Here is a 13,949-nt window from a genome sequence, read left to right as displayed (position 1 = left end):
CTTTGGTCCAACCTCTTTCTTTCTGTGGCTCGTCTCTCATGTCACTATGGCGCTCCTCGGACGCGCACACGCACATCTCCTCCCCGTGACGCCACAAGACTGGACAGCGAGGATCTTCCATCACAATATTGAGCACTCCCGCCCGGAATGAGCTCTCGGCCGCCAAGACAACGCGGGGCAGAAGAGGGACGGATGACACGCGCCAGCCGTGCACCTGCCAGCGCGACTTCATATTGAACTTTAACGAGCGACACCGACCACGGCCACGCGACGGGGACGGGACGGGGCGTCAAAGGGCGTCACACAGCCGGTGGGCCACCTGTGCTTATCTGGGAGGAATAATGGTAGAGTCCGGTGAAGAAGTCGCGTGTATTTGATTGGGGGGAAAAAGCCCTGCGCGTCTGACACACACTCTCTCTTAACAACGGCATGAATGAAGAGCGTCACTTGAGCCGCTGCCAGTGCCTCGTAATGACTCCATCCAGCTGTGAGAGGAGCGCGATCCTGGACTGAACACACAAAAGAGCCACACGCGCATTGGAGTTATGGCCCAGGTGCGTGCGTAATGCGCGGAGTAAACAGAATATCTTCACATCGCCGCGGCTGCTTTATCCATTCACACTTTTGTTTGCCATCCATGTCGGCGGTGTGAGATCCTCAAGATGATCCTGTTCCGTAAATTCAAAGTCTTACTACTGATGGTGTTTTTGGTGGCGTGTACGATGCACATCATGATAGACTTATTGCCCAAACTGGAGAAGCGCGCGGCCGGAGCGGACGGCGGCGCCAGGGACGGCGGCTGCCAGTGCGCGCATCACCCGGGAGGAGAGTCGCAGGGCTGGGGGAAGATGCGCGCCAGGATGCCGGCCGATGCGGGCTGGCCTAACAACAAACACGCGCTGAGGATCCTCCAGGACTTCAGCAACGAGCCCGGGTCCAACCTCACGTCCCACTCGCTGGAGAAGCGCGTCTCAGCCGGGGACAGGGCGGCCGCGTTGGGGAGGATGAGAGCTCCGGGGGGGAGAGCGGCGGACCAGCACAAACCGCTCATAGGGGACGCGAGCGGGGGGAGGACCGTGACTGCACACGGTGGATCCAGACTGTCCGCGCTGTTCCAGCATCCGCTGTACCGGGCTGAGCTGCCGGCGCTCACGGACGATGACGCTTTGTTCAACGTCAACACGGACATTAGGTTTTACCCCAGATCCACGGGAAGCCAGGGATGGTAAGTGGGACGAGGAGCGGACAAAAGAGGGACAAGTGGGACAGTAAGACTCAGATTAAAGCCTTGCTATTCACGCAAGCTCCTGGCTTATGGTTAACCCATCTCTGACCGGCTTTAACACAATAATGTAGGTTATAGCCATATGCTTATTTATCCTCCTCGTGTTATAGTAGTTTTAATGTCACTCATTCTGGCCGTGATTTTTCTAAAGCTGATGTGCCATTATAAGCCCCATCATTTACTGTATTGATTAGGCACAGGAAATGCTTTTGGTAATGATTATTTTGTGACTATTAATACCTGTAGCTCCATCATCTTGATAGAATTGCCACTATAGTGATGAATAGGACTATTGGCATATGATCTATTTGAAGTCTACATAACCATGCATTTTATCGCTCACCATATTTTCTTCAGTATTGATTTATAGGCTTTGTGCCATGACACAAATATATTTAGATGTTATATATATAAATCTAAAGAGGTCCTCCTTGTTCTGATTATAGGCACAATGAAGAGGGGAATGGTGAAGAGGATGAATTCTCCCCTACGGCGGGGGGGACAGTGGAGTCGTACCCAAACTGGCTGCGCTTTCACATTGGGATCAACCGCTATGAGCTGTACCCGAGACAGAGCGAGGTGCTGGAGGCTCTGCTCAAAGACCTGGTCAGTCAGAGGATCACAAGTGTGGGTGAGTCATGATACCTGTTAGAAGCACGAGTGTGTGTCCAAGACTCACTCACAGGAGCAGTTTAAATATCCTCTAATGCTATTAAGACAACTGTATTCATGCTGTAGGCACTTTTTACTCTAATCCATCTTTAACAAATACAAATAAACTCATTATATATTGTGCACTAAGAGATTATGTCATCTCAAAAATGGAAATAGACCTCCACCAAAGCACTGGTCCAATGTCACATTTAGAAAAAAAATACTTTGTGCAGTTGGCATTGTCAATAATCTCTCAAAATGGTGCTGAATACTTAAGTGCAACTTCTAAATTGTAAATTATGGCTCCAAGATTGATCACAATTGAATCAAAATTGGAATTTGAATGGTCCCAATTAGCAGATTGCAAAGACTACAAATATGTAAATACAGACAACAAAATGATTTGCGTAAAGGAAGTTAACCCTGTAGTGTAGACCTTTTACCAATATGTTAATATTACATGGAAATATTACATGGAAATACATGGGGGTTTTTTAAAATTCAGATTTACCGGTTAAATCTGTCTCGGATGTTATGTCTTGAACTGGTTCAAAATGTAATCCAACTATTACATCATAAACCGAAAATCAAATCACAACTGCACTGTTTGTCAGAAAAAGCACAATTCGATATTTTGATATTTTAGTTTTATTTGGGCCCAAGGTTTAGTGACCCCATTTAGGCTGATTATATTTGGAATATTGAAAACTTTCATGACATAGAAAGATTTTTTTTATTTTTTTTATTGCTCATTTAATCCCTGTCAATCCCTCATAATCATGTCACATTTATGCCTCCCGTCTTCTCTGTACCACAGCTTCAGGTCCAGACAAGTCTATAAAAACGTCTGTCTGCAAAAACTGTCTGAAATCCCTGTCTGAAGTGTATGAGTTTGTGCTTTGGTGCTGCCTAATTGGTGCACACATAGCACTTATCTGTCTCAGTAAAATTACCAAACACACTTGGAGACTTTCCTTGTTCAGCACTTTCTTCATGCTCCGTCTCTCTTCCTCTGTCGTTCCTTTGGGTCCAGTGGTGGCCCTTTGGCTCAGTCTTCAGATGGACTCATAAATCATAGGCATGGGAGCGTGAGGTGGTTCAGGTGAGCCAGATTTATCATCCCGGCAGGGAAGGGTGACATGTGCGACGCCAGGAAGGGAAGAAGAAGACAAGGCAATTTGATCAATGCACGGTTAAAGGGTAGAGAGAATGGCAGAGTGGTAAGTGTTGTTGATTCTCCGCAAAGAAGCTCGTGGACTTTTGTGTGCTTAATGTTTAGTGTGTGACTAATGAATCAACTCTTGTTTTTGCTGTTGTTGTTTTTGGTGATTCACACACCCTCAATGTAGATTAACATAAGAATGCAAGAGATCATGTATCAAAATATGTAAAACATTTGGAGATATGCATCATTTGAATATTCAGTCAGTTTCGTGTAATATAAAATAAAAAGCTAACAAAAAGAAGAGTAATTTACAGTATCATAGTTTGGGTATTTTGGCACTTTGGAGTATAGTTTACAGTTTTTGCATCAAATTTGCGTGATAATTAAACCACAATGAAGATATTTAACCAAATTTCTGGATCACAAAAGATCCATCTAACAGTTGGTACTTATTATCACATCAAAATATATATTCCCTTTTGACAATGTTGCTCACCTCAAATAGACATAGACATTTTCCATTTTTGCTTATTGGCTCTACTTGGCGTAATGATTACACTTGGTATTGGCAATGACAACACACAAAAAATGTTCCAAAAAGAAAAAGTAGTGTATAAATCATGTGTGACAGATGGCCAGATAAGTCACTTTCTCATGTTAGATCACTGCACTCATCCAAACACATGATCAAGAGGGATTACCTTTTGTAGTCCAGTCATTAAGTCAGCCTTATAAATGGCCAGTACAAAGACGATCCCCTTCGCGGATTGCGAAGGTCATGTCGTTGAATCGTCTCTCAATCCACAAAGGTTCCGCTGTCTCGCTGTATCAAGTTTGAAAGATTTCTCTGTGCCATATTCCCTGACAAATCCACCACGTGCCGCCGCTGCCATAATGCTCCCAGTGTATCTCTTCCCTGCTGGAGGTGAGACGCTCTCATCCGGGGTCACTCGGGTCGGACTCTGTGCAACAGTCTCTGCAAAATCCCCACAAGCTTCTGAAAATGAGTCACGGTAAATTGCATGTGCTGCCAGGGGTGAGTAAAATGAAGCCAAGTCGTCTTAAGAGCGGAGAGAATTAATGAAGGCGCGGCGCTCTATGTACAAGCGGGAAGTACACAGTGAGTGAACAGAACAGGCAGCTCTTAGCAGGGCGCAGGCAGTTTATTTGATTATGGTCGGATACAGATGAATAATGACCATGGAAAATATATCATGTAGATTCTATTTCATCTGCTTTTGTATCGCTTTTCACATGTACGTTCATCATACAACAGCAGGATGTAATCGTATCATTTAAAAGGGAAAATATTGTGTAAATGATAAGATTATACTGATAATGTTGCCACGTTGTCCCTTCTTCACTAACTTTCTCAAAGTCTATTGATGGATGTACTAAATTTATTCAATGGTAAACACACTGTTCTCTATTTTTTAAGACGTTTCCAGGCAGATTGTGTGTATTTCAAGCACATCTGATTCAAGTTGAGTCATAAAGGTGTCTGAGCAGTCGTTGTTGACATAGCATTAGGCCAGAAAAGTAGACGGATTGTTCTATTGATGTTGAAATTCAGCAGGCGGTGCTATCATCACAGTAGCATGTGGTGCGCAGCGAGCGTTCTTGGATATTTCTACAAATTTGAGCTGTTGGACAACTTTGTTCTTCTTCATGTCTTCATGTCTGTATTTGGTACAGTATGTCTCCTAAAATCGTTACATCCTAACCCGACTATCTATTCGTTTGAATAATCCCTCATTGTCCTACGTTTGTGCCTTGAAAATGTCGGTTTTAACCTACCCCCATTTGCCCACAACTCTGTTTTTACTTGCAATTATTTGTATTATTTTAATCAGACTCCGGTTCATACATGTAATGTCATGAAGACATTTTTCAACAGAAAAAACATCTGCATTTATAATTGTCTGCTTCAGTACAGCCTTTTTAAACAGTCAATAGCCCTTTTTCTACTATTAAGTTGTTTTGGATCCATTTTGCAGTTTACAATGAAGAAAATGTGAAATCATGACAAATATATGTTATAGTTTAATTGTAAATACCAGAAACATTATAATATGTCCTCTTTAAATGTAAATGATCATCTAGTGTACCTGTAATCATGTTAATACGTCATTTATCCCTCATTTTAGTATTGTAATGTTCTCGATATTAAGATATTTTGGCTGCCATCATGAAGTAATGGTCAAAATGATGATTACATTTCTACCAGTTGGTTATTCAACTTCTAAACTCTGTGGATGGACAGGGAGTGATTGGCAGTAAAAAAAAATAATTAAAAACTGCATTGCTGTCTGTTCTGCTGCAGTGGAGTGACTTGGTGCTGTTTATCCATGTTAATCTTCATGGGTTTTGTAGATTAGGATTTTAGGAGGGGTACAGACTGCGCCGTGGAGACAATCAAATATTTCCACATGAATTGCTAAAAAGACAATTTAGTTCCAACTTTACACACGGAATGCTGAGTTCACACACGCACACAAACCACATTAAACTGGGACAAACCTGGAACTGAACCTGGACTTGAACACTTAAACAGGACTAACTATCAAATACTGAAATGTGTGTGGTTTTTCTCTTGCAGCCATGAAATCTGGAGGCACGCAGTTGAAGCTGATAATGACTTTCCAGAACTATGGACAAGCTCTGTTCAAACCGATGAAGTGAGTCTGTTTTTACCACACTCTAATTCTCAAACATAGTATTAGTAAGTTTTGCTGCATCTTTTCATGAACCTCGCATTACTTTATTCTGTGATCCAGTGGGAAATCCTCTCTCTGCTTTTTTAATTATCGTCTTCAGGCATTTGTGTTAATTAAAATGAGCATTGAGCCACTGTGACAATGTCTATGGGGAGACAAACTTTACTGTACCCCGGTAATAAATACTAAATAAAACATGTAATAACTGGCACCCTTAACATTAGAATATTACACACTAAAAAAAATTATAAGTCAAAATAAGCTCGTAAAGCAAAACTGCCACGATTTCGGTACTTCTAACACTATAAGCACACCATCGTTAAATTGTGGTTTGCGGCCAATAAAAGCACTTACACAGACAGCCAATGTTACTTTAACTACAAGAAAATAATCATGTACAGCCCCTTTATTATCAATACTAATTCTAGCACTACATGCGTAAAACTGCTGGAACCATGAATATGTCAAAAGTCATTCTAATTTATGCTTTTTAAACATGTCCGGTGAGTAACTATGATTAAACTGGTGTGAAATATATCCATATAAGCCTGTTTTACCCTCACTTCTGCTGCTGAAGCTTGGTTGAAGTCACAGTGTCTTTAGGTGGCCTCTGCTAAAGGACACGGGAAGCTTGGTTCTTCTTCTCCCAGACCTGCTCAGTCTGTGACGCTGTTCAAAGGCCTGTTCAGAGCTTTTAGAACCAGAGCGGTCAGCAGCTTGTTTTAGAGGTCTGCACATGTGCTCTGAGGACAACACACCCTGAATAAACCTGTGTGGCATTCTTGGGTGGTTGCAGGTCGTGCCTTAACTCCACATGTGCAGAGAAGACGCGAAGCAACAGCAGTCTTTGTAGCTAAGGCTCTGTTCACGTTTCTAGATGTTAGATGGAGGGTAATTAGAAATACAGGAGATATTTGAACACCATAGAGCACTACATTGTGTAAAGTTCACCAATGTATACAGGTATGTGGGGTTAGCTCAGTAGGGAGGGTGTATGCTCTTCATGTGGGAGACCGAGGTTCAAAACACACTCTTTCATGTTCATATATTTTTCACTTTTGCATGCAAATCTTATCTGCTAAATATTGATGAACACTGGTCGCTCCAAGTCGTCCGTAACAGTCACTGCTGCTGATGTTTTCATGTGTTATTCAACTGTACATAACCCCTGCCCCTATCAGCCTTCAGGGACACCAATGTCGAAATACTTTTGGTTTTTTTCTGGTGTAGCATGTCACTCGGGTTTACAAGTGTGCCTCAGAGATTATCCCCCAATGTCTGCCCATCTGATCATGCCCCGTCAGTTTTAAAACACGCCAACCCTTCAAAGTGCACATTATCCTCCAACGGGGACTATTATCGTCACAAATGACACGCACTGAATTTCTGAGCAGTTATAAATGTACTAGAGGTGACATGCATGTGACTTCAAGGCAACATGGCATTACTGCAATAATATCAACATGAATGTGGGAAGCGTTCTGGTGGATGTGCTTGAGCTGGGCTTTTGGCAATGGCAACGAGAAGCAAATGAGAGTCGGGAAAAAGATCTCTGACAGCCATGTAATACAGGATATGGCTGCTTTTGAATGGTAAATTGCCATAACGAGGCTATTTCATCAAGTCAGAGTAATTTTGAATGTTGATCAAAACAAGCTTGGCTAAAAGCTCAAAGATTAATGCATATATGCCTTATATAAAACATAATTGTGATGACACTTTGCAGACTTTAAAACGCACATAAAAACACCTTTTATAACAAAGACTGAGGCATTATTAACTAAAAATGTCAAAATGATAAACTATTTTTGATTAATTGTAGATATTTTCCATCTAGAAGCCTTTAGTCACCATATTTTAACCTTTATTTTCTTGATAATGTCGGTAAAATGTGTCAATATACAATAAAAATAATAATTGGACTATCAGAAAATCAGAAAAATGAATAGCTGACTAGTCTATTAAAATAATTGTTAGCTGCAGCCCTAGTTTTCAAGAGAGTGGAGTAGCTGGGCTAACCACTTGCACTTGTTATCGTTAGTTCTAGAAAATTTATTGAGGGAAGCCAACCAGCAAGTTCACAGACATTTACTTTTTCAAATGGCCTCTTTTCATTTGACTTGCTTTATTCCAAATGTTGAAAGAAAGGGTTTAGTGTTGATACGTTTTTTTGACAGTAATTACATACGAGGCCTGAATAATAATTTGGTGTGCGCACGTCTCTATTTGGCCTGTCATCCCCCTCTGAAGTTTTACACTCTGGAGAATCACTCATGGGAAAAAAAAACCCTTTCAAATGTAAAAATAACACCTCTTGTTCTGCTTCTTGTCCAGAACATCTGTCGGTTTCATAGTTCCTGTCACTGATGTGTCCCATTTTCCTCATCATACATATTGGTGCATTCTGGGTACAGTAGTTCAGACCGTTTCAACTGCTATTGTTTTGCATTAGCTGTCCCATTCTTCAGCTGGAACAGTGCTTCGAACAGGCTTTGAAGCAGCAGATTTCCTTTGAGTTGAATGAAATTGTGAATTGGTACGGATGAAGACTGCCGGCTGCCAGGCTCACAGACAGAAGCACTCTGCTCTGTTCAACTGAGCTCAGGGGACAGGATTTCACTTTTCACCTCTGAAAAAGTCTGCAGTGTGCTGGGAAATATCACTCATTTAGCTTGGATGTCCTGGGTCTTTGTGGTGTACTCTAGTTTCAGAGTTAAAGGACAAAGAATACACATTATTTGTATTGTTAATGGCCGTAAAACTGGCTCTTGAGAACCTTTACTTTGTCATCTCATGTTTCAGAACAAAATGACTTCATGTCAATTTGATCACGATTCATGTACATTCTCTTTCATCACTTCTATCTTTATAAAGCCTTTAAGAAGTAACTAAAGCAATCTACTTCTTCTGAAAGTTCATACTTTACTGTGATTGGTTAAATCCACCTGTCATAACAATATCAACAATGGTCCAATATGGATTTTTTGAGCTGATACCAATATCCTATATTTGGACTGCTGCTGTGGCCAATGACTGATATTTACCAAATATCGCTTGTGTTGTTTTTTCTTGGGGAAAAAAAACATACTAGAACCGATATATCACCCAACCCTTAATATTAACAAAACAGCATAATGACAGGGGTCAAATATCAATGTTATCATTATAAACCCAGCCCTAAAACCATCAATAAATGTAATTACATTTTAAGAAATACCATGCCACTGAAAATCTCGACGCAGTGAAAGTTGAGGAGATGTGCTCTGCCAGTCTGCCATAGCTCTGCCCCTCCAAATGGATGATGCTACAGAGGCCGAGAGGACCCTGCGTGCCAAGCCCCAGCTGCCCGCCATAATGTTCATGTCGAGCTAATTGGTTTTGTCAGATTGAGGGTTGGGATTGAGGGCGGAGCTGGAGGTCTCAGATATGCAAAGACTAATGAATTCCTCTTCCTCATGCCCACTTGCTCTGCTTTTTGATTGGGCTGATAGGCAAGCACTGGAGGATGCTTTATGAATTGCAAAAGCAGCGCTGGTGACTTTGATCATGTTTGTTTGTTGTTTTCATGCTGAGAACTGCTACAAGAGCCGGTGTTCAGAAGTTTGAACGGACGAACTGTACAATTATTAGTCAGTGCTAACTTTGTGCTGTACCATTTTAAATAGTGTCACAACAACATTGTTATATTGTTATATATTATCATGGTGACACTGTATTACTCAGATAAGTGGAGTTTTGAATATCTGTCAAGGTCAAGGTTTTTGTCATTTGTTATCAATACAGGGCAGTTTTCTCTTATCAAAATGCAGTAGCCAAAACAATCTGAAAAGTATTCTGCTTCTCATATCTGTCTATAAATGTTCGTCACAATTTTGTCAGGATATTCCGTTTGCTTCTCATGCCGGGTTAACATCTAATGCAAGATGGAGATGGAATATTTTTCATTCTCAAAGTAATTAAAATCTGTGTGTACTGCTGTCACAATAGCCTTGAACCCTGCTGGTCTGGGGGACATGTTTTCCAACAGAAAAACTACACAAAAAGTTGTTTTCCTGGGCACCACAGCCGCCTGTGGTTTATTTGTAATTCAATCAATACTTTTCTATCGCGCATGAACTCACGTGAATCTGCATTGCTTTGGTCAAATGCTCTCCACAGTACACCGTCGTTGTTGTGACAGGCAGAGCGAGAGTAAACTGTAAACTGCTCAAAATACATACAATTGCGTGTAAAACGAGGCGTTAAATCTCAAACTGAAATTGTTGCAGTTTGCTCACCTTTTTCAGGTTGTACTTCTGCATTCTGCTTGGTGGTGGTAATTGTCATGCCGCCTCGCAATTGTTCGCTTTCCTGCATCGATGTTGTGAGTTTGAAGGTTTGAAATTGTTTTTTGGTAGTAAACAAAGGTGCAGTGTGTGACTTTTCTGGTGCAGTTTTGCCACCTGTCGTCTGTTATGTCATGTTATCGCTATGCTTGGAATGTTCCCTATTACAGTCTGGCATTAAACTCTTATCTATCTCATAAGAAGGGGCATGCGAGCAGGTGGCAAGAAAAGTTATATCACATGACTTGACACAAACATGTTCTGACAGCGCTTAGTTTGCCTTGAACCCACTATTTTGTTGTCAGCTCTCTCAACGCCGCTGCCTTCACTTGTCCATCAGCGGGCAAAGAGCAGTTATGGTACATTACAGACAGACAGATGTTCTCACAGCTGCAGACGCTCACAAAATGCACTGTGAGGGGGTTACAGGGTTTACCCCTCCATCACATACCCATGTACACTGTGTCAAATCCACCAGCGCCACGGCAGGCAGACAGCTGGAGGCGCTCAGACTGGTGTGTTACTATGGAGGCGATGACTGCTCTCTCACACTCAATATCACACCGCTTTACACAGTGCGGAGCGTTCATTATTTAACACAGCTCTAATGGTTTTACACGTTAAGGGCAAATTCATCTTACGTGTTTGCTTTGCGCAGACGATAAAAACGCATTTGAACGGACAAACTGAAGGCTGCTGCCGTGAGACAAAGGTCAAGAACTGGCACCTTTTTAATGCCTTTTTTTGACTACAACCTTTGGCTATTTGTCCTTTTACATAACGTGGTATGTACAGTACACATTATTTAGCATGAAGCACAGGTATAGCAGGAAAGTATTTTTAACAGAGAAAAGGTTTATGGTCTGAAAGTACAGGCAATTGTCCAATCACCATCACATCAGTGGTATTAAATGTTGTTACTTGAGTACAAATACATTTAAAAAGTCTGTGTATATTTTGGAGGGGGCCTGAACTCAAAACCTTTAGTCAGGATGTCACCATGAACATGCTTTAAAACAAAAAAAGACTCAAACCATAAGAAATGTACTTTTCACTTCTCTGTCCAGTTCAATAATGCAGTAGAAAGTACAGATATCTGCTCTTAAATGTAGTGAATTAATAGTCAAAAAGTATCAACCGTAAAACTACTTAAGGAAAGTACAGATATGCAAAAATAACTTCATTACAGTACTTTTACTTTTGTGCTTTAAGCCACTGCATGAAATGTATGTCTTCTGATCATTATGACCTGCTGTCTAAAGGTGGAAAATACTATTAAGTACAAGCAATCGTACTGTCTTTCCTTTTAGATTCTTACAATCCTGACTTGTCACGAGGGATTGCCGCGCAGCATCGCATGCCTGTGTCAGCTCAAATCTCATACTACTTTTCTGACAGGTTCACTCTCCGAGACTCTCCAAAAACACAGGAGCGTCTTATTTTAGACTCCGCGCCCTCTGCTCCCGCTCAGCTCAAGAAACCACACACATACATTTTGAACGACTTTGAACTCCTTGGTTTCTTGCTTTCTTTTATATCTTATCACTTGCTGCTCTTCTATTCCATCTCAACTAAAGCATTTCAGACCAGTTCTGCATCTCAAAACATTTAAACACATCCTATTTGGCCTGTTGCATCCATGTTGCTTTCCCAGAACTATTGCTGCAATCCAATTTTACCAAACAAGATTAGATTTTGTCAGGTCATGTATCCACAGATCTTCCTAAATTAAAAGGTAAAATCTTATGTAATGTGTTTTGCTTCAGTCTGGTCAGGGATTTGTTTTCTTGTCTGTGGGCGGCTTTTGCAGCGCTGCATGTTGGCTGTGGTTCCCGTCTGTATTTGTCGCTGCATTGCATTGGTTATGCCATCGAGCCCGCCCTATGCTATCATTATAGTCTAAAATACTTGACAGGGGAATTCCTAAGCTCTCCACTGAGGAATGCAACCGGGGCGCTGGAAAGTCAAAAAATCATGTAACTCCAGGAGGTGAATGTTTATGAACAACAGTGGGGCATTCCATAAGATTAGAAGGGGAAATACAGGTGAAAAACCAAGTCTTTGATCTGTAATTACTTGTGATTACAACAAGGAGTATGTTTTATTAAGGAGAACCTGTTTTTTTACTGGCACAGTGTAAAGCTGTGCAATTAATCAGAGCAAGATTGAGATTTAATAAATAGGTTGGGTTTTTCAATTGAGAGGTTTATAACAACCTCAGTTTTTTATTGTTTGAATTTAGAAAATATACACAGAAAGCCATTTTTATTTGTGTTTGCATTATTTATGTTATATACATATACACATGTGACAATATTGATCAGAAACAAACAGTGATGAGAAGTAAATAACAGTTTGGAGCTTACACGTTGTGCTCATCAGCTTTATCTGTCACTAAATATATCAGCTCTTAAAATGGCAATACAATTATTTTTTGCTGTTAAACTAGTGAATCAGATCTTACATATGTTGAACTTGACATCAATTCAAATCTTCAATTTTTCACTCTGGAGAGACACAGGAACTGTTGTACTGACTACTGCCACAATCTTTAAAACTTCTAACTTCTACATTTATGATGAGCTTTTAAATAAAGATTTATTTATTTTTTAAAGTTGTTTACTTGGATATTATATAGTAAGGTAGAGGTAAAACAGCACTACAAGAATATGTATCTATTTATACTAAACCAGTGTATTACGGGCTGGGGTTTTTAGTAACTTAATTGATTCTTATAGACATAATAATGCATCATATTAAATTACTCTGTTGTGTTAGTTCCAGGTGAGAAACAACTTTTCTTGTGAATTTGATGTAAATACCAAAATGACAATAAAGTACGGAGACATAAGCACAAGATTTACTGTAACACAGGCACACGCACACACACACACACACACACACACACGCGCGCGCACACACACACACACACACACAGACGCACACACACACAAACACACACAGACACACACACACACGCGTGCACACACACACACACACAGACACACACACACAGAAACACACACACGCACACACGCGCACGCGCGCGCACACACACACACACACAGACACACACACACACAGACACACACACACACAGACACACAGACACACACACACAGACAGACACACACACACACAGACAGACACAGACACAGACACAGACACACAGACACAGACACAGACACAGACACACACACACACACAGACACACACACACAGACACACACACACGCACACACACGCACACACGCGCACGCGCACGCACACACACACACACACAGACACACACACACACAGACACACACACACACACACAGACACACACACACAGACACACACACACACACACAGACAGACACAGACACAGACACAGACACACAGACACAGACACAGACACAGACACACACACACACACACACACACAGACACAGACACACAGACACAGACACAGACACAGACACACACACACACACACACACAGACACAGACACAGACACACACACACACACACACACAGACACAGACACAGACACACACACACACACACACACACACACAGACACAGACACAGACACACACAGACACACACACACACAGACACAGACACAGACACAGACACACACACACACACACACACACACAGACACAGACACAGACACACACACACACACACACGCACAGACACAGACACAGACACACACAGACACAGACACAGACAGACACAGACACAGACACACACAGACACAGACACAGACACAGACACAGACACACACAGACACAGACACAGACACACACACACA

General features: G+C 41.5%; 1 protein-coding gene across 1 annotated transcript in view; it reads left to right on the top strand.

Annotated features, from left to right (window-relative positions):
• The first annotated feature begins 434 nt into the window (after positions 1–434).
• Positions 435–13,949, top strand: part of LOC140358520 (extracellular serine/threonine protein kinase FAM20C-like) — a 32,964-nt gene continuing 19,449 nt past the window's right edge. The window contains exons 1-3 of the mRNA XM_072443412.1: positions 435–1,225; positions 1,732–1,916; positions 5,704–5,782. Of these exons, the coding sequence (XP_072299513.1) occupies positions 663–1,225; positions 1,732–1,916; positions 5,704–5,782 (827 nt within the window). The 5' untranslated portion in view covers positions 435–662. The remainder of the gene's footprint in view (positions 1,226–1,731; positions 1,917–5,703; positions 5,783–13,949) is intronic.

The sequence above is a fragment of the Eucyclogobius newberryi genome, unplaced genomic scaffold, assembly GCF_026437365.1.
Source record: "Eucyclogobius newberryi isolate DKJ021-1_F unplaced genomic scaffold, fEucNew1.0.hap1 SCAF_13, whole genome shotgun sequence".
Taxonomy (NCBI): Eukaryota; Metazoa; Chordata; class Actinopteri; order Gobiiformes; family Gobiidae; genus Eucyclogobius; species Eucyclogobius newberryi.
This window is presented reverse-complemented; position numbering and strand designations above follow the sequence as displayed.